The sequence below is a fragment of the Vombatus ursinus genome, unplaced genomic scaffold, assembly GCF_900497805.2.
Source record: "Vombatus ursinus unplaced genomic scaffold, bare-nosed wombat genome assembly UNPS02014772.1, whole genome shotgun sequence".
Lineage (NCBI taxonomy): Eukaryota > Metazoa > Chordata > Mammalia > Diprotodontia > Vombatidae > Vombatus > Vombatus ursinus.
In genome coordinates, this window is record NW_020954550.1 from 5,161,077 (window position 1) to 5,183,426 (window position 22,350).

At 37.9% G+C, this 22,350-nt stretch overlaps 1 protein-coding gene across 1 annotated transcript in view; it reads left to right on the forward strand.

The window, feature by feature from the left end:
- Positions 1-22,350, forward strand: part of CMYA5 (cardiomyopathy associated 5) — a 121,413-nt gene that overhangs the window by 62,108 nt on the left and 36,955 nt on the right. Inside the window, 3 exon segments of the mRNA XM_027863342.1 lie at positions 3,702-3,851; positions 9,196-9,342; positions 18,919-19,066. Coding sequence (XP_027719143.1) covers positions 3,702-3,851; positions 9,196-9,342; positions 18,919-19,066 — 445 coding nt within the window.

The window sequence follows — 22,350 nt, forward strand, 5'->3', positions numbered from 1 at the left end:
AAACAAACAAACAAACAAACAAACAAACAAACAAACAAACAAACAAACAAACAATATTTCCCTCTTGTGCTGATTTGCTCTAATATAAAAGGGGTAGGAAAAAGTATTTGGCATAAAAAATCATCCAGTGTCTCTTTCCCTTTTAAAAAATGATCCCCCTCTATACTTCTAGAGCTTATTTACTTCATGTCAACAGGTAGGTAGAGTGAGAAAAATAATCAAATATTTTCAAATTTGTCTACCAGACTCCCTTTACAGGTCTTTTCCTCTCTCTCTCTCTCTCTCTCTCTCTCTCTCTCTCTCTCCCCCTCTCCGAATACAACAGATTAGTTTAAAGAACAACTCAGCATCATCTTCTGTAGCCAGCCAGCCACCCACTCAGCTGTCAGCAACATCCTGCAGGCTCTTCAAAATATTTTTTACATGCTATTTTGACAAACAAGGCAATGAATGTTATTTGGATTTCTCAAAGCTGCTGTGTTTCAGTGAAGCTACAAAGTTCCATTCACTGCATGCTAAAACACAACTCAACCCTCCTTGTTAAAAATAATTCATCCTATGATATGAGACAGCTCTCCCAAACAGTTCAGATGAGAGCTGTTTGGATTTTTCTTTTTTTCCTCTTTCCTTCCTCCCACCCCTCTTCCAATTTTGTCCCTGTAGGAAAAGGCTCAGTTTAGTAACTGGTAAAATGTGGTTCTGTTTTAATAAAGTAATCAGGATAAAAGTGAAAAACTTCCATGTTTCATCCAGATGTGCGGTCCACACGCAGCTCAAACTGCTTCAGTGATTTAATGTTTCAATTCTAGAAGGTGCGTTCTGGCATGATGCCCCTGGTCTAAGTAAGTGATCCATGCTCGCTTTATAGGGGACAATAAGTTACAATGGAAAGATGATGTCAATTCTCTGCCACAAGATGTCTGGTGGGATAGTATGGGGATGATGGATCAGGATGTTTTGGCCACTAAAGCAGATACATTATTTTCTGCTGGACTGATTATATGCTGTGCCCAATCCAAAGGAAGTATCCGCTGTATAACCTGGAGAATCTTAGTCAACACTAGATTGTTCTCTAGGCTGCATATCTACTGTCAAGAAGACAGTAGTTTATTAAAGATTCACTTCAAAAGAAACCATTATAGAAATTTGCATCTAAATAGTACTCAGAATCCTGAGGTCTTATGTGTGACAAGTCAGAAAATTAGAGTCAAAGGATGCTAGAGCTGGAAGGAGTCATCTCAGAGGTGTCTTAGCAATACCTTCATTTTTCAGATGAATAATAATAGTAGCTAGCCATTATAGAGCACCTACTATGTTCCAGGCACTGTGTTAAGCACTTTGCAAATATGATCCCATTTGATCTTCATAACAACCCTGGGAGATAGGTGCTATTATTATCCTCATTTTACAGAAGAGGAAATTGAAGAAAACAGGCTAAGTGGCTTGCTCAAGGTCACACAGCTAGTTAAGTGCCTGAGGTCACATTTGAACTCAGATCTTCATGAATCCACACATTAAAAGGGCAGAAGGAAGAAAAGAAATATTGAAGGTTATTGAAAGATACCTGGATGCCCCATAGGCATCCCAAATTCAATAAGTCCAAAATAAAATTATCTTTCCTCCAAAATCTGCCCTTCCTCCTATCCTCCCCACCCCCCTTAGTTTTCTGCTGGGGTCTATACCATTATTCCAACTAATGTTTATATAGAGCTATAAGGTTTGCAAAGTACTTTACATATGTTATTTCATTTGGAACTTGAAACAGCTCTGTCAGGTGGATGTTATTATTATCCCCATTTAGCAGATGAGGCAACTGAGGCAGAGGGTTAGGTATTAAAAGGTTAAGAGCTTAAGGTTAAGTCTGGATCACACAGCTAATAGACCCTACCTGAGTTTGTGCTGTGAGCTGGCATAGCCACCCATCATGTCTCCACTCGTATAAGGTATGGAAGAAGGACTTTGTAGAAATATGAGTTGAATTGATTTGGATTTCTCCAAACTCAAACATACTCAGGGGATTTGTGAGGTGCAAGTGAAATAATGGACATCAAGCACTTTTACAAACCTTAGAGCACAATATGAAAGCCACCTGCTGTTGCCTCTGCTGCTGCTGTTATTGTTGCTGTTAGCTTGCAGTCATCAGGCCTCTATTCTGGTGATGACTTCATTCCCAGAGCCTCTTACAATGCTCCTACTGAGTTCAAACTATGTTTTAGAGAAATACAGGAATGTGCTGGTAGATGGTTAACAACTAGACTCCCTGGGGGGAAATGTATGCAATACACTTTTAAATTTAATTTGCATTATTAATAATTTAAGTATAGACAATCAACAAAATAATAAATCCAGCCCTGATTTGTAATGATCACCAATTTCTAAGGTTTATGTACACAGTGAAAATTTAACAATTGACTCTTGCAAACCAGCTAAACAATTCAGTATCTTGATGTATTTATTTACTTATTTTTCATTTATTTGCTGGCATTGCATCTTTTTTAAAAATTATTTATTTATTTTTAGTTTTCAACATTCACCTTTACAAGATTTCGGTTTTAAATTTTCTCCAGCTTATTCTCCTCCCCTCTCCCCAAGATGGTGTGCAATCTGATATAGGCCATACATGTACAATCATATTAAACATATTTCCACATTAGTCATGTCGTAAAGAAGAATTAGAACCAAACGGAAAAACCACAAGAATTAAAAAAAAAGGAAAAATAGTGTGCTTCCATCTGCATTCAGACTCCATAGTTCTTTCTCTGGATGTGGATAGCATTTTCCATCATGAGGCCTTTGGAGAAGTCTTAGATCATTGTATTGCTGAGAAGGGCTAAGTCTGTCAAAGTTGGTCATCTTGCGGTGTTGCTGTTACTGACGTATTTATGATCTCATCAAAGTGGGTACTTTCTCCAACAGTGCCAGGTTGCGATCCATTCATGCTGGCCCATTGTATGAGGCTGAATTCACTATTTTTACAAAAATTTCAGTAGACTTCCCTTCAGGGTAATGTAGGGCAGAAAGAAATAACCACCAAATAAACGTCAAAACATATTATCTTTTTGTCTGCAAGACCCGTTGTTCTCACTTCATTATTTTTATGTCAAATGAATGATAGAAAAATTTTTAAATCTCTTAAATTTTTCAGGTAAATTGAATAAATTGCTTTGTGGTGCTGAATATGCTATTCATATTCAACATGCAATCACAATTACTAGCTCTTTTTTCTCTAATAACACACATAAGAAAAACATAGCAGGAATCAAAACTAGAAATTCCACTAACTGTTTTAAGGTGGCATCAGATACTTTAAAGATAGTTGTGAGGGGAGAAATGAATTATGCTTCAAGATTTCAATTCCTTTTTTTCTGAGTCACCATAGGTATGGCCATTGTGAAAAGAAAAAATTGAAATGGCAGATATAACAGCAATACTTCGATCTTTCACCCATGTACAAGCCATTTCCCCACAAACACCTGGCAGACAGTGCAAACGCATCAACTCCTTGGCCTGAAATTGTCTCATTTGTCTCCATGGTGATTGTTGAAACCATATTGGTTCACTCTGATGAATCACCAGTTACCCAGCATGCTCTGCTCAAGCCTTCACATTTCAGGAAATTGAAGCCATTTGGACATGTCATACTACGAAAAGAAGATTGATAACCCTCAAACTAAGAATGACCAATTTTGTTTTTATTCCAGTACCACAGCCCCCCGTACTGGAACCTCAGGAACCTAACTCTGCCACCAGCACAACGATTACAGTGTATTGGAGTGTGAGGAAAGAGGATGTCATTGACTCTTTCCAGGTCTACTGCATGGAAGAGCCTCAAGAAGACAGTGAAGCAAATGGTAGGATTATTATTATTCATTATTATAATTATTCATTACTAAGAAGCATTATGGCAGAATGGATAGAGCGAATCTCTAATTTTATTGGTAAAGGATGAAAATTACAATTCACCTATAATTTTGTGGATCCGTCTCAAGGAATTGTCTGGGACACTGTTCATTGACTTGCCCATGGTCACATAGCAAATGAGTAGCAGAAGCAGACCTTGAACCTACGTGCTCTGGTCTCCTTTCTTTATTCATATTTGATGTTTTATTATATGTAATTCAATTCAAGAGATAGTTTTGTGTCTACAAGGTGTAAGGCATGCTACTAGACTCTAGGAATACAAAGATGAAAAAATACTGTACTCCTCACCCTCAAAGACCTCATAATCTAATGGAGGGTTGAGAAAAAACCAGACATTATACCTAGCTAAGTATGATAAAAGACAGACTTCCATAAGGACAAAGAAGAGATCAAGGCAAGGCACTTTAAGAAAATTTACACTGGGAGAGATTACTTTCATCGCAGGGAGTCAGGGAGGTTGGTGGTAGATCAAGGAAGCCTTCCCAGAGGAAGTGGCTCACATTCCTCCCAGTGTGTATAAGTTATACATTCCATAGGATTCAAACAAAGGAACAAGGAAACAATAGCTGATTGGCCAGTACTGAGGCAGTTTTCAGATAAGACAAGTGGATTGCTTGAGATCTATAACTGGAGAAAATTCCTCACATTCCCTACATCAATCTTCAGATCTGATTGGATTTCTGGTCAGTATAACTGTTCAAATAAATACCCCTGTGAACTGCTAAAATGGAAGAAACCTTAGGTCCAAAAGGGGGACCTGGAAAGAGCAAGAGTCTGATCACAGTTTACAAAGATTATAACCACATTTATTACCCAAGAAGAAGCTTGCAAGCTGGAGCAGAGAGAGACAAAGTTCTTAGCTGCTCAAAGTGGAGTGGGCAAAGGGTGAGGTATTTATACATATTTGAGGTATTTAGGACTTTTTGAGGTATTTATGGCTAAGGGGGGTTAAGGGAGAAACACAATAAATTGGAAGCCAGATGGGAAGTTGGGGTCTAGGGAGAAGATATCTGTAAATACAGTAAGTCAGAAAGAAGGAGGATTGCTGCTCTTTAGATAAGTCTGAAAGCAAGATGTTTGCTCTTCTCTCTGAGTTAGTCAAGACTGGCTTCAGCAGTTGCTGAAATCTCCGAGTTCATCTAAAATTTATTTTGCAAAGGATCACCAGTATGTCAAGCACCCCTGGGCTTCAGAAGTTCTTTTGGTTGACTGGGCATTGTGCTACTCCATTGTCTGGCTCCTCTGTGAAAAAGGAAAGCTCTAGCATATTTAATTGGTTAGTACAGTCATTACAGAGCCCATGTTCACATAACCTGGGTCCTGAGTTAAGCATTAAACAAATCTGATCCGATAAGCAACAAGCCTGGTTTCTCTGCCACACCGGCTAGGTTCAAACAATGCAATAAAGTTTTCCCATGCTATCTTTCCAGCCTCATTAGACGTTATCCCACTTCCCATTTTTTGCAGGTTAGCCAAATTGAACTTCTCTCTGTGTTTTACACAGAGTACTCCATCTTCTGTCTCTTTCTTTGCACTGACTTATCTTCCGTGCCTAGAATATGCTCCGTCCTCTCTACTGCCTCATAGAAACTCTCTTTTCCTTCAAGATTCAGCTCAAGGTCTACCTTCTATAGGAAGCCTTTTCTGACCTCTCAGTAGCTGGTGCTTTCCTTCCCTCTCTACCCTGTATTTATTTGCAGTTTTTCTGTACACAGCATAGTTATGTATGTATGTCTTGTCCCTTTGGTTGGAATATAAACTCCCTGAGAATAGAAATTGTTTATATTTGTGTCCCTAGCACAGTAGGTACTTAGCAGGCACTTAGTAGCATGTGGTAGGCACTTAATAAATGCTTATTGGTCACTTATGTGACCTTGGGCAGGTTAACTAGCCTATCTGGGCCTCAAGTCTTCATTTGAAAAATGAAGATATTGATCTCTAAGTTTCCTTTCATTTCTAAATCCATAATATTATGGCATTTTCAGGAGAAATTCAGGCATCATTTAATGGCTGGAGATCATAGGTTCAAATATTTAGTGCTGGAATGGACCTAGAGGCCATCTACTCCAATCCCCTTATTTTACAGATGAGGTATCTGAAGATCAAGGAGATTAATTGACTTGGTAATAAGATCACACAAGTAGAAACAATCAGAATCAGAAATCAAACCAAAATCTTCCGACTTCAAAATCAATGTTTTCCCACTGTACCATTCTGGGAGCATAAGAATTTGTTACCAATTGAACGAAAGTTCCAAAAGGCCCATTTAATCCAATGAAACAAGCATTTAGTAAGTGACCACAATGTGCAGAATATGCAAGGCAATGCACAGATAGCCAAAAAACAGTGGAAGGGGTAAGTTGAGGCAGATAAATCCTGGAAAGTTGTAGAGATGAATTTGTTATGAGTAAAAAAAAAAACAGGAGGAAGTAGCAGGGGAAATATATTTTTACGTAAGGCAGCAGTGGTTCTGAATGGCAGAGTTTAGGGGAGTAAGACGCAGGGATTTGATAGCCAAACAGAAGGAGGCCAAAGAGGTCTGCAGTAGCTTGTACAATAAGTCAGTCCTAAAGTTCTAGTTAGAATGTTAGAGTGAGGGAACCTCCTCAGGCATCTCCTTTCTGTGGTTCCCACATGCTTGATTATAGCTATGAAGATGCAGAGGTGATGCCAGACAGAAGGGGCTTGGATAGGAAATAACACCCACTGGGCAGATTCGGAAGTAAGCTGTTTGTCTTTGATATCTTTATTTGCTCCCTGCCTACCCTCTCCTATTACAAGAGCTTTATCATGCTAGATATGGTCAATACACCATCTGGGACAGCTAGGTGGCACAGTGAATAGAGCATTGGGCTTGGAATCAGGAAGACGCATCTTCTTGAGTTCAAATCCAGCCTCAGAAACTTACTAGCTGTGTGACCCTGGGCAAATTACTTAACCCTGTTTACCTCAGTTCCTCATCTGTCAAAATGAGCTGGAGAAGGAAATGGCAAACCACTCTAGTATCTTTGCCAAGAAAACCCCAAAATGGGGTCACATGACTAAAACAACCAAACAACAATATACCATCTCACTTCTGAGCATCTGGGGAATACCTCTTTCTCCACTTTTTTCCCCCAACAAAAATTGCCTGTCTTATATTCCAGGCCTTCAGGTCTTTCATCTCTTCCTGGTGAGAGGTGGCTAATTTTGGAGAACTAATCTTTGTTTTCTGTTTTGACCCAAAGTGCTGGATATGTGGTTCAAAAGAGCTAGTTTCAAATCCCACCTCAGGGATTTATGATTTGGGTGACTATAGACATGCCTCTTCATTTCTCTGTGCCTCATTTTCTTTATCTATAAAATGATGGGGTTGGACTCAATGCCTCCAAAGTTCCTTCTGCCTCTAAATCTATAATCTATGATCTTATGTTAATCCTGTTATCCTTCTAGATAGATTTAAAATTTTAAATTAATAGATTTTACCTAAGGATTATAGATAGATTTTAAATTAAATCATTTTTTTAATTGATAACATTTTATTTGTTTTTCTCTTTCTTCCTTGCATCCCATGGGGGAAAAGGAAAAGAAACACTAAACCTCTCAAACAAATATGTATAGTCAAGCAAAATAAATTCCTGCATTGGCCATGTCCAAAAAAAGAGTTTCATTATTTATGCATCTTAGATATATTTTAACAAGAGTTTCTTTGGGACAATATCTTTTTTTTTGGCTAGGCAATAGTGTTAAGTGACTTGCCCACAGTCACACAGCTAGTAAGTGTTATGTGTCTGAGGCTGGATTTGAATTCAGGTTCCTCCTGACTCCGGGGCCAGTGTTCTATCCACTATGCCACCTAGCTGCCCCAGCGGAAAATGTCTTAATGCTGATGAATGACACCAATGGAAATTTAAGGCACAGGGCAGGATTGAGCAATGTGGGAGAGATATTTTGACAGTCTGGGTCTTGTGGTATCCCTCAAACAACAGCGACACACACCAGCCAACAACTTGTAGGCTGAGTGGGCCTTGCCAATAAGCACTGCTAATTATAGCCATGAAAATGGATCCAATACCTAATGTTATATTCTATAGAAATGCTTGGCTCCATTTAAAAAGGGATAATTTGAGTTTCTTAACTGGAGCAATTGTGTAGAACTGACATTTAAGAATAATGAGGATGGATAATTGAAATAAATGTGGGTTAATTTAACAAGGTGAATCAATTGTGTCAGGCAGGGAGAAAATTTCAGCAAAAATAATCAGTTTGGTCCAAAGGGACAGATTTGCAGAATGGTATAAAATAATGTTTACTCTTAATATTCAAAAGGTAGGACATTTTATGCTGTTTGGAAAAGGGAAATGTCACAGTTGAGGAACAAAGTCACTTAGCTTAGCTTGTAGCATTTCATTATCACTTAAGCATTTCTATAAATTGCGAATGCCCTTGGTTGAGAGAATTAATAATTTCTGAATGGGTAAAAGAAAGTCAGGTTTGATACTTTGAAGCACCAATGCAACAGACTTGAACCTGTTAGCTAGTGTGCTTGGTTGAAATTAAAAGGAGAAAGTGTGTCCTTCCATGGTATAAATATAGAAAATCTGGCTTGTCCTTATCTCTTGTGATGCTCTACTGAATTGTGAGTTACCTTCTTTTTTAAAAGTGATTTTTAGGGAAATAAACTATTACTATTTAAGTCAATATAAGCAGTGAGCAAAGAAGCAGCCCATAAGTGAGTAGCTGTCTGGGCTTGCAGTGAGGAAGAAATGGATTTCATTCTTACCTTTGACACTTACTAGTTGTGTGACCCTGGATAAATCACTTAACCTGAATGTGTCACTCTGCTTAGTCTTAGGCAGGTTGCATGTCCCAGGAGGGAGCTTCCATATATAGAAGGCGTGAGTGGGGGTGGGGCAGGAACTGAAGCAATAACTGGTCTGTCAATTATTTTCATGTTTACATGAATAATATGAAATTTTAAAATTCATTTGAGAGTGAAATGGTTATTATAGTTAATTGTTGAAAATAGTATGCAAAGCTTAACTAATGGAATATTCTTTCCTGACAAGCTTTCACATGCTATGTGAGCATCCTGCTTGTTCTTTTCCAAAATGCTATTGTTTTTCATTCATATATGACGTAACGGTAAAAATCACAGGCATGATGGGATATGATAAAAGGTAATCAATCCCAATGCTAGGGGGAAAAAAAGGCACTGAGCAACCTTTCAGATGGCTGGCCCTTTCAATGGATCGTGTAAGGTAATCTAAGAGTTGCTGTTTGTGTTTGTTCCAGACTTGGTGGAAGAATACCGACTTACAGTGAAGGAAAGCTATTGCCTTTTTGAAGATCTGGAACCTGGTCGGTGTTATCAAGTATGGGTGATGGCTGTCAACTTCACAGGATGTAGCCTGCCAAGTGAGAGAGCCACTTTCAAAACTGGTAAGGAGACTAATCTCTACTTCACTGTGGAATACTTAGGATCCTGAAGGAATTCAATTGGGAACAAATTTTTGTAATTCTCTCTCTCTTCTGAGGGAGCTTTCATAGATGTCAAATTCACTTTTGCCTTTACAAAGGAAAAGCATCAGTGTCATAAATCAGTTGTCATTGATAGAATTTTTTAAAAAGTCTAGCCTAGAACTTTTGAAATGTACTTGAATCAGTCATACAATTAGCAATTTACTGTCAAGTGGAAGTCTAAGGATTACTTTGTAACCTAGCAATGTGGCAGTGGCTCTATACCCTGGAGAAAAGGCATAGGTCCCACCCATATTTCCAACCCTGTAGATCATCTCCCAGAAGTAGTCCAGGAGCATCAGGACATTTCACTCTCGTGAATCACAGTCTCCTCCATTTGCCGTGATTCTCCTGTGCCCTACTTGCTGGCCTTCTCCTTACCTGTTGTGTGGGGCCTAAGGCATAGCCCAGTGGTTGACTAGCCAAGTGGTTAATTTTCTTTGCAGTAGCTGAAAAGCTATTTTACAGAATCTCCAGATTTGGATGGCACCTCATTGGCCAGTCAGGCCAACCTACACTTGAATGAGAATTACCACTACTACTATTACATTATCCAAGAAGTGGTTACCCAATCTTTGTTGATCTCTAAAGAAGAGCAGCCCACTACCGCCCAAGGCAGCCCATTCCATTTTTCAAGGCTCTGAAAGTTAGGAAGCTTTTCTTTACATCAAATCTAAATTTATCTCATATAACTTTCATTCATAATTCTTAGTTCTGCCCTCTAGGGTGAAACAAAATGAATCAAATCCCTTTTTGACGTGATAGTCAGTCAAATTATTGAAAAGAATGATCATTTCCCTTCCCTCTGACCAAATTTTTTCTTATCTAGTCCAAACTTCTTCAGTTTTTTCAACTGATCCTCATATGCCATGATCTCCAAGGCCCTTCATCATATTATTTGTACTCTGTTGAAGCTCTCTGGCTGGTCAAATGATCTTCTTGAAATGGTCTAGAACTGAATAAAATGGTCATTTTGGTGGTTGAGTGGATAGAGTATTAGACCTGGAGTCAGAAGACCTGAGTTCAAATCTGGCCTCAAACTTATTAGCTATGTTACCCAGAGTATGTCAATTAACTTCTTTTAGCCTCAGTTTCCTCTATCATAAAATGGGCACAATAATAGCATCTACCTTCCAGGGTGGTTGTGAGGATAAAATGAGATGATATTTGTAAAGCACTTTGCAAATCTTAAAATGCTATATAAATTCTAGCTATTATTATTACAAATAATAATGATGATAATTATATGCTCCAGATACGGTCTGACCAAAGAAAAGCCCAGCAATACCATCATCTCCATACTCTTGGACACTGCTTTTCTTTCTTTTTTTTAATTTTTAGGCAGTTGGGGTTAAGTGACTTGCCCAGGATCACACAGCTAGTAAGTGTCAAATGTTTAGTCTGAGGTTGGATTTGAACTCAGGTCCTCCTGATTCCAGGGCTAGTGCTCTATCCACTGAGCCACCTACCTGCCCCTGACACTGCTTTTCTTAAAGCGGTCTGAGATCACATTTGCTCTAATCATACTGTTGATACATATTGTATGTATTCATACATATGTCCACTAAATCCCAGATCTAATGATGAGATTTTTGGTCACACCTTTTTGTAAATCCTTCACCGGAGAATCACAGCACACATAAATTGAGGCCTTTGGATAGTCCATAGGTAATAGTATGGTATTAAAAAAACCTACCCTGTTTTTACTGGAGTAGAGAGCTTCTAGTGAGGAACTCCCACTATGGATGCAAATTAGCATCTTCTCTGCAACTTATGGTCCCCAGAAAGTTGAGTGGGACACTGAGGTGTAATGACTTACCCAGGATCACCTAGCCAGTGTAAATCAGAGGTGAAATTTGAAATTCGTTCTTTTTGACTCCAAGGCCAGCTTCCTATCTACATCATGCTGTTTCTAATATCAGTTCTATCTTCAGAATGTCCATCTGTTTATGCTTCGCTCTGGCTGTTTCATACTTATTCAAATGTCCTATACAAATATGAAGTGAAAGAAATAATCCTTTCATTTAAGTTTTTAGTGAATAATTCAGACCTTAGCTTCCACACTTATTCCACTGTGAAATTACACATTCCAGGTATTACCTGACATTTAAAATTTTAGAATGTTTTTGAATTGTAGAATTTGGGTCTAAGAAAGGACCGTTAGGATCATTTTCCTAGGGCCCAGGGGCCAAAATGGGCAAGAATCATTGACCTTAGAACACAGGTAAGTGAACAGGCTGAAAGAGTGAGAAGTGTTAATTGGTTCCAAAGGGTATCTGTCTTTACTAGCTAATATTTTATTTAAAATTTTTATATCAATATTCATTAGGAATATCAGTTTATAGTTTTCTTTTTCTGTCTTGACTCTCCCTGGTTTAACTATTAAGAATATATTTGTATTATTGAAGGAATTTTGTAGGATCCCTTCTTTTGCTGTTTTTGTAAACAGCTTATATGAGATTGGAATTGTTCTCTGAATGTTTGATGAAATTCATTTGGGAATCTATTTATCTTGGGGTTTTTTCCTTTGGGAATTCATTTATGGTTTGTGTAGTTTCTTTTTCTGAGAATAGGTTGTTTTCATTCTCTATTTCTTGTTCCATTAATCTGGGTATTTTATATTTTTGTGACTATTCATTTATTTCATTAAATGGTTACTTTTATTGATATAGTTAGGCAAAATGTTTCCAATAATATTCTTTATTTCTTTTTTATTTATTGTGAATTATTCTTTTTCATTTTTAATACTGTTAATTTGTTTTTATCTTCTTTTTAGTCAAACTAGCTAATGATTTATGTGTTTCCTTTTTAAAAATCAGCTTTTAGTTTTATTTTAGTTTTTTTTGCTTCTAATTTTGTTAATTTCTTCTTTGATTTTCCTTGATCTCATTATTTAATTTTTTAAAAAAAATTATTGCTTGTCTAGTTTTTTTTTTTAGTTGCATGTCCAATTTGTTGTTCTGTTCTTTCTCTTTTTTTGTTCATGAAAATACTTAGAGATATAAATTTTCCTTTAATGACTGCTTGGGATGCATTCCAACATTTTTTGGTATGTGTTTCATCATTGTCATTATCTTTATTGAAATTATCTATTGCTTTCATGATTTGTTCTTTTACCCATTAATTCATTAAGATTGTTATTTAGTCTCCAGTTGATTTTAATACTTTTTCAGTGCCCTTTTATTTAGTAAAATTTTATTTCATTGTTGTTAGTAAGAGATGCATTTAATATTTCTGTATTTGTTTGTAAGGTTTTTTATGTCTTAACATAGGACCAGTTTTTGTAAAGGTGCCATGCATGTACAGTAGAGAAATGTATATACTCCTTTCCATTCCAGTCAGCAATCACTAGAAAATTATCCTATCTAACTTTTCTAAAGCTCTATTTAGGTCCTTAGTTTATTGTTTATTTATTTTTGTTTAGATTTATTTAGGGCTGAAAGCAGCCTAAATAATTTTGGTCCCCCACTATTATAATTTACTGTTTTCTCTCCTTGTAATTTACTTAGCTTTTTTCTTTAGATGTTTAGATGCTATGCCATTTGGTGCATATATGTTAAGTATTGAATTTTTTTTTGGCAAAATGTAGTTTTTCTGTTTATCTCTTTTAATTAGGTCCATTTTTGCCTTGTCTGAAATTATAATTACTACACTTGCTTTTTTGAGTTCATCTGAGGCATAGTAGATTTTGCTCCAACTCCTTGTTTTAACTGTGTGAGCTTTTCTGTTTCAGGAGTTTTTCTTGCAACAACATACTGTTAGAGTCTGCTTTCTAATCCATTCCATTATCTTCTCCCATTTTAGAGGTGAATTCATTCTATTCACATTCACAGTTATGATAGCTAATTGTGAATTCCCATCCATCCTATTCTCTTACACTTTATCTTCTCTTTGTTCTCCAATAAAACCAATAAGTAAAACTCTTTACTTTCTTCTCTTTACTCTTCTCTTTAATAAAGGGTTTTTTTTAACCTTTATGTCCTTTTAACCTCCCTTCATGATCCCATCTCCAAACTTTGGATTTATTTTACTTATGACTAATTTCCACTCCACATCCTTAATCTTTTCTCTGTCTTATACCACTTTTCCCTTCTTCCTGTCCTTCTCCCAGTTTTTTCTACTCTGAGTTGAATGTATTTCTATACCAAACCTTTTGTGGTGTGTGTGTGTGTGTGTGTTCTGCCCTTTTCTGACCAGTTTAGATGAAATGGAAGTTCAAGTGACACTTGTTCCCCTACACACCTTTCAAGTTTTCATAGATGTCTAATTGTGCATTCCAGTCATGTGAAATAATAAGTTCCCCCATCCTTCCTCTCATTTTTCCTTAGTGTATCCTTTCCCCTCCCTCTCTTTTCTTTCTTCTTTTGGCATTGTTAAAACATCACACAATCACTTCTGGGTCTTTTGACTATATGACCCCTGATGAGATGCTTCTAGGATCTTTTTGTAACTCTTCCCTCCATTAGAATTTAAATAGTTCATCCTCATAAAGTCCTTTCTGACTACTCATTTGTAGTTACCCTTTTATTTTTCTCTGGACTTGTGTTTTTTGTTTTGTTTTAATTTCAAAATTCCTATTCAGCTCTGGGTATTTCATCGGGAGTTTTTAGAAGTCCTCTTTTTCATTGAAGATCAATTTTTTTCCCTTTTAGGATTATACTCAGTTATACTGAGTTAGTTATTCTTGGTTGTAGATCTGTATCTTTTGCCTTTTGGAATATTGCTTTCCACATTCTCCTCTCTTTTATAGTAGTGGCTGGTAAATCTTGTGTGATATTGACTTGTGGTTCTTTGGTGTTTTAATTCTTCCTTTCTGGCTTCTTCACCATGAGAATATTTCCTTCTCTCAGACTTTTCTGTTTCTCAGTCAGACTAAAGTTGGGCCCCTTCTTTTGCCCTTTCCTTTATGGGGGATGCTGAAGTTCCCCACTACAAACTTCCAAGATCAAACTTATTTGGAGCCCCTGTCTTGGGAGGTGAAGGGAAAAGGAGAGACCTTTTCTCTAATCCATTCCTAAGTCTGAGGTTGCCCCTCTTCTGGGAGATCTAGTTGAGATCTTTTCCTGCAACATGGAGGGTTAGAAGTAGCAAAGGGGTACTTTTCTTTACCTCACAGTTTTGTTATTTTTTTTGGGGGGGGAGGCAATTAGGGTTAAGTGACTTGCCAGGTTCACACAGCTAGTGAGTATCATGTGTCTCAGGCAAGATTTGAACTTAGGTCCTCCTGACTCCAGGGCTAATGCTTTATCCACTGCACCACCTACCTGCCCCTACCTCACAATTTTAAGGCCCTTTTCTTCCACAACCAGCTAAGCCCACCTCTCCCCCTCCATGTTTTTTTTTTCCTTCTTAAAGTAAGGGCTGGCCCCTGCTGGGACTTTTTTTCTTTAGGCCAAAGCCTTTGACTGTCACTTTTACTTTTGTCCCTCAGGAGCCCCATATGATTTGTCAAGGGTGGGAGGAGCTAGTTGGTGGCACAGTGGATAAAGTACTAGGCCTGAAGTCAGAAAGACCTGAGCTCAAATCTGGCCTCAGACACTTACTAGCTGGGTGAACCTGGGCAAGTCACTTAAATCTCAGTTTCCCTGAGTCTCCTCTTCTGTAAAATGGGGATAATAATAGCACCTATTTCCTAGGGTTGTTGTGGAGATCAAGTGAGATAATAATTGTAAAGCACTTAGCATAGTGGTTGGCACATAGTAAGTACTATATAAATGTTAGTTATTGTTATTCTTCTGTCTCTTCTTTTCTCTCCTTTCTTTCTCCCTTCCTCTCAGAATTAAATATTAAGAAAATAATAATAATTTTTTAAAAAGAAAGCCTGGAGGACTTTAGATTAGAGAATGTGATAGCAACACTGAAGTAGCCCTCCAGGACAGAGGCCTTCGAGGTCCATGTCAAAGGTTGTTCAGAGCCTTTCAGAGGCACTCTCTTCAGTAGCGCGCCTCACTGAGTCCGTGCACTTTACTGGCTATTGTGGGGATTTTCTATAAAGAGACAGTGACACTATTCTTACCCTCAAAGAGCTTACACTTTTGAAAAGTTGAGCAACTTTCTGAAGTTCATATATAACTCGTTTATTCTGATTCAGGGTCTATAACTATGGCATGAAGTGAAGCGGATATTTACAATGTATTCAGTGACCTCTGATACCGCTTGTATGACATTGAGCAAAGTGCTTAATGGCATTGGGCCTCAGTTTCTTCATCTGTCAAATGAAACTAGATGACCTCTGAGTTTCATTCCAGTCTGAGGTCTGTGGTCCTATATCCCTAATTTGATTGATATAAATAACCACACAAAGTGATTGGGGTACTGAAGTTGCCTTTTCATGGTACAGTTGATCTACTTGAAGGCCATACTGTTTATTTATGAAGGACAGAATGGCCCGGGAGACAGAGGCCAAACCTTGGAGTCAGGAAAACCTGGGCTGGACTCTTGTCTCTGATCCATTCTAGCTGTATGATTGTGAGAAAGTCACTTAACCTCTCAATTCTCTGAGATAGTGGTCTCCAAAACTGTCTGATCCTGAACCATTATTAATAAGAAATTTTGAGTTCCCTCATATATTTTTACAAATTTATATATTATATACACATGCTACTACCCTAAAAATTACATACATTATAAAACCTACCCAAAAAATAAGGATACAGACATCTGGGCTGCTGCTGTGGCTACCTCAGTAGGTTACCACTGTCCAGAGAGTAACTGCCCATGCTTGGAAGGGGAGAGATTGGGATCTTGCATCGTGTGGAGGGGTTGAGGGCATAGGAGAAAGTGGGAGGATAAATACAGGTGTGAAGACAAGCTCTATGGCTGGCTATTGGGAGGGTGACAGGCAACCCCTCTTCCCATTCTCTGATTGGACAACTGGGTGGTACAGTGGAAAGAGTGCTGGGCCTGGAGTCAGGAAGACCTGAGTTTAAGTTTGGCCCCAGACGCTTACTAACTGTGTGACTCTGGGCAAGTCACTCAACCCCAATGCTTGCCCCCCCCAAAAAAATAGCCCCTACCCCTCAGGGTTGTTGTGAGGATTAAATGAGATAATATTTGTAAAGCCCTTAGCACAATGCTTGGCATATAGTAGGCATTATATGTGTCTGTTCCCTTCCTTTCTCTTCTGATTGATTGACCTACATTCCTTGAGGTCAGGCCATGTCCCCCTCTTTGGAGGTTACTACCTTTAGACTGTAAGTTACCAATAACTTGCTGACCTTCATTAGTAAAAGGAGTTTCCCAAAGCAGTGAAATCTAGTATATGACAAGTTTATTAAGATAATACTTTGAAACTTTCAGAGGTGTGGGTACGCCTTCCATTGAGACATAACGCAGTCTCTCCATACCTTCTCATGCTGTGAGTGACTCGTCTTTCTTTTTTATTATAAATCCTTCATAGAGGATCTACTCAATGTACTAGAGATGTTATTGTTGTTCAGTTGTTTTCAGTTGTGTCTGACTCTTCTTGGCCCCATTTGGGGTTTTCTTGGCAAAGATATTGGACTGGTTTGCCATTTCCTTCTCCAGCTCATTTTACAGATGAGGAAATGTAGGCAAACAGAGTTAAACAGTTAGTAGGTGTCTAAGGCCAGATTTGAACTCAGGAAAATGAGTCTTCCTGGCTCTAGACCCAGCACTCTATGCACTATGGCGCCCCCTAGCTGCCCACTAGAGAACATTAGCTTGTTCTTTTTTATATATCAAGGTATCTCACTGTGACACCTTAGATTGCCCATCTGGTGTCTCTCATTCTAGCTGGCTCGATCAATCAATAAAAAGTTATGAAACACCAATTATATATACCAGGCACTGTGTTTGGTGCTGGATAGAGTGCTGTGCCTGAAGTCAGGAAGATCTGAGCTCAAATTTGACCTCAGACTCTTACCAGTTGTGTGATCCTGGGCAAGTCACTTAACCTCTGTCTTCCTGAGTTTTCTCACCTGTAAAAGGGGCATGCTAATAGCACCTACCTCCCAGGGTTGTTGTGAGGATCAAATGAGATAATGATAGTAAAGTACTCTGTAAAACATCCTACCTATTATTATTGTTGTTGTTGTTGTTATTGGTCACAGACATTATAAAGGGTATTTTTTGTTTGTTTGTTAGTTTTTTACCTGTAGTTTATATTGCATGCTTTGTAGCCTGCTGCTGTTCACTTTGCATCTTTTCATTTCCCTTGAGATTGTTTGTAATTTTAATTCTTTTAAGATTATCATAGTCCATGATTTTCTCCTCTTTGACATCATCAGGAAAAAAAAATCCATATTTGGAGTTAAGCATTTGAAATAGCAAGTGGTTTGAACTCATTAAAAGCAAAGCTCACTTTCCCTGCTGCAATCCAGCCTGATCTTCTGCTGCTCAATTCTTAGCCTAGTTTAGGATTGTAAGTACCAACTGTAGCATTTGCCTAAGGCAGACAAATTGATGGACTCATTCCACCAGCTGCGTTCCACTCTCCCCAAACACTGCTTCCCCCCCTGCCCCATGTGTCACAGTCTGGGCAATTGCATTTTTCAGCCTCCTTGGATTTCTTTTCAAATCTTAAATGTCAAGTCAATAAATCTTCAAGTTCAAAGGGCAAAGATGATGAATGAACTGCTCAGGGTCCAGATATTAGAACTGCTCAGGGTTCATATATTTTAGGAGCCCATTTGCTCATGAATATGTTTTGTATGGGGAAAGAAACTGGGTTGTTTTTCTTTTCCCTCTGATGCATGTAATTAGAAGGAATTAACAGACACTGGGAAAATACAATTGGCTACAAGTATAAATATCTTGCCAGAGTTAAATATGTAGTACATAGGACATGCACTGAGGCATCCCCCAGGGCTCCAGGTTCAGTTGATCCCTAAGATGCTGCAGGTGCACCTTTACTTATCTGTAGCTAGGAATGGAAGGGGGAGGGGAGAGAGGGGTAGAGTGATGGAGGGAAGCCTGAAGAGAAAGCCAGGAAATATGGATGGGTAAGGTGGGTTCCTCCTCCTCCTCCCTCTCTCCCATTGCCTGCTCATGCTAACTCATAAGTCCATCACTGGGGCCTAGCATAACTTACCAACACTTTATAACTAATTATGATTTCAGTTAAAACTTTGTGGCATGTTAACTCAGCACATATTTTAGAATTCCCTCCAAACTTTAAACATTTAACATACCTTTAGATAATTAGGAACACCTCTCTTAATTAGATACTGTGGACCCAATTAGCAATAAATGTTAACTGAGTGACTGAGGGGAGAGTGGGTTTGCTTCTTGGAGGAGGAAAAATGAAAGACTACCATGGGATTGGTTTTGTAACTAGTCATTTCAGTTATTAGCATATTAGTCATATCAGTTATTAGCATTTGAGGAAATCTGATGAGAAAAAATATGCTAATTAAAGCAATTTAGTGTTGTCAGGAGGATTGGTAACATATGCATTTTATAGTTTTATTTGAATGTAATTGTCCCAGTGTACATATTCCTGCTGACTTGGCCCTGCTCCTATTCCTATATTTGCAGCACCCTCCACCCCAATAATTAAGGCTGAGGAATGCACAGTGTGTTGGAACACTGCCACCATACGATGGAGCTCTGCCAACCCCGGGGCCGCTGATGCCTATACACTAGAGTACTGCCGGCAGCATTCCCCAGAGGGAGAGGGGCTCAGGTAAGTCCAGCCCTCCCTGCACCAAAGGCACATCCCAGAGAAAGGGCAGCATCATGTAAACATCCATTCATTTGTATCCGTGGGAGAAACAAAGAAACTTCCTCCAGATGCTGAGCATAGAGCCCCCATACCAGTATCTAAATTTATGCCAGCAGAAAAAGGAGGGGAGTGGAAAACCTTTCTTTTAAACCTACTGAGCTAATTAAACTATCCCCTTGATTTGCAACTGGAAAAAACTTTAATAGAACATCACTACATCAATGAACTCGAAGTTCTTAATAAAACACAGACTTGAATGCAAAATAATAACCCTCTTGGAAGGAAAATAAACATAATTTTAACAAAATTGAACATTCTTTTAGGGGATATTTAACTTGAGCCATGGGAAGGATTTTTGCATATTTCCTACACTTTTTATTAACTACTACAGGAGAATTATCACCTGGCTCCAGATTCTAATAATACATTTATGCCCAGATGTAAATCTATATGCCTATTTGTATACATCTGTGATATAAGGGAGCTAATTACAAATAGATTCTTTTAGGCACGTACATGTAGCACATGACAAATCTTAAAATATTTTCTTCTAGGAAGAAAATCTTCCTGTGAAGCTCTCTTACATTAAAATTTTAACAACTGCAACCTAATCTCATATAGTACCTATGTATCTAGTAGATACTTGATCTGCATGAACTGATCAACTAAGGTTATTTTTTTCCTTTTATCAGGAATATATCTCCATGGCCTAAAATTAGTATTCAGATCATTTTTAGCAACAGCTTTTTATAAAACCTATATATTTTTCAAATATTCTATCAGAATTATGGCAGTAAGGTGATAAAGGTAAGCAACTACATGTGAAAGGAAACAGATTTTTGTATTTTAATAATCAGTTATGTGAATGTACATGTAGAGCCTATATCCGATTATATGCCATAGTGGAGGGCGGGGAAGAAATGGGAGGGGGAAAAATTAAAAACTCAAAATCTTATGGAAGTGAATATTGAAAACTAAAAATAAATAAATTTTAAAAAATCTGTTATTTGTGAGAAAGCTCGTCAGTCATCAGTGTAGGGAGCCCTCATGAGGAAATGTTTTCCTACAATGGAATGTTAAGTGACTTTCTCAGAATTATGTAGCTAGTATATGTTGCAAAAGGGCTGGGACCCAGGTTGTCTAGGTCTATATCCACCATGCTCTATTGCTTATCTGAAATAATAATTTTATAAAAGATAAAAATTTATTTAGTTTCATACTAAGATGATTGGAGGAAGCTAGATGGTACAAAGGATAAGAGTGCTTGGACCTGGAGCCTGGAAGACCTGAGTTCAAATCCAGCCTCAGATGCTGACTACCTGTGTGACCTTTGGCAAGTTCACATAAACTCTGCTTGCCTCAGTTTTCTCAAATGTCAAATGGGGATGATAACCAAACCTTCCTCCCAGGGTTGTTGTGAGGATCTAATGAGACAGTACTTATAAGCATTATATAAATGTTATTGTTATTATTATTAATTACTATTCTGATAAAATAGAATGGCAGAGTGCTATAGATGATAGAGGGTTGATTTCACAACCAGGAAGAACTGAATTCAAGTCTTATGCATAATGGCCATGTGGGACAAGCAATACTTTAAGACTATTCATTGCAAAGAATGTGTTAAGTCATATTGGTAGAGAAGGACATCTAGATGTCACAGTGAATACATTGCCAGACCTGGAATTAAGAAGTCTCATCTTCCTGAGTTCAAATCTGTCCTCAGACACTTACTATTTTGTGACCCTGGGCAAGTCACTTAACCCTGTTTACCTTAGTTTACTCATCTGTAAAATGAGCTGGAGAAGAAAATGGCAAACCACACCAGTATCTTTGCCAAGAAAGTCCTAAATGGTTTCATGAAGAGTTGTACGTGACTGAAAATACTGAACAACAACAACAAATATTGGTAGAGAAAGTTTCTCGCTTGAAATTCCCTATACCAACCACAGGTTCAGGTCCTATCCCTTACACTGATAAATATTTGGAAACTTTACTTTTTTTTTAAAGGCTGTTGCTGAGAACAATTTGAATACTAACTGTAGAATGTGGAGATGTGTTCTTGGCAAGAGAGAAAAATATTACTTCAGCTGATCAATTCACTCTTATTGAGTATCTACTAGTTGCGTGGGTCCTACATGAATTTAGGCTAAGATTTTTTTGTTTTATTTTTTCATAAAATGGAGCATATATGTGTATGTACATATATATTCATATATTCATGGCAAAGGGAATAGAGAACCAGCCTCAGAGTAGGGAAAACGTGGGTTCAAATCCTACCACTGACACATATTGGCTGTGTGACCCTGGGCAAATCACTTTTGAGAAAATGCTAATCTGCATTTGCAGAGATTTCTTCATTGGGAGTTCCTTGCATGGATGAAATCACAAGTCTAGTCCCATAATAATCACATCTAAATAGAGTGCATATATATAACATAAATATATGAATATGTAATATATATTAATAAACATTTTTCAAATGCTTCCTATGTGTCAGGCACTGTGCTAAACACCAGGCATACAAAAAGAGGCAAAAGGCAGTCCCTGGCCCTCAAGGAGTTTGCAATCTATTACATATTATGTATTTATTTCATTTAAGCAACATACAGTAGTTGAAAGCTCACAGGATTTGGTTTGAATCTCAATTATGCTATTTATTACCAGTGTGGGAACCTTGGGTAAATAATTTTTTCTCTCTGGGCTGCCATTTTTTCCCTTGTAATATGACATGGTTGAATTTGATGGTCTCTAAAGTTACTTCTAGCTCTGAATCCTGTGATTATCCTTGATAAGCCCTGAATTATCTTGAGCCTGATTAATTAGTTACAATACATAAAGTAATATAGTATTTCATGTTATAAATGGGAAAAAGACCTTTGATTTTTGTCAAGTGGCAACCCATTTATGGTTTAGTAGATAAGTTCCAAAGAATTGTTTGATGTACTTACGGATGAAGTAACTTTCTGAAAGTCTTATGTCAGAGGCAGGATTTGAACCCATATCTTCCAGGCTCTAGGCTCCAATCCCAGCATTTTACTCAGTATAACAGGATGTCTCAGTTCATCATAATAAGCAATAATTATACTTGGTTTCAACAGAGTAGTTACTCTTGGCGAAAAGATAGTCAAGAGATTGGGGGGGCAGTTTTTGAAGAAGCCAAGGAATAGTGTTTGGGTAGGGGTGAGGTACAGTATAATAGAGAAAACAAGAACAAGTGGCATCAGTGCTCAAATGAAGTTTCC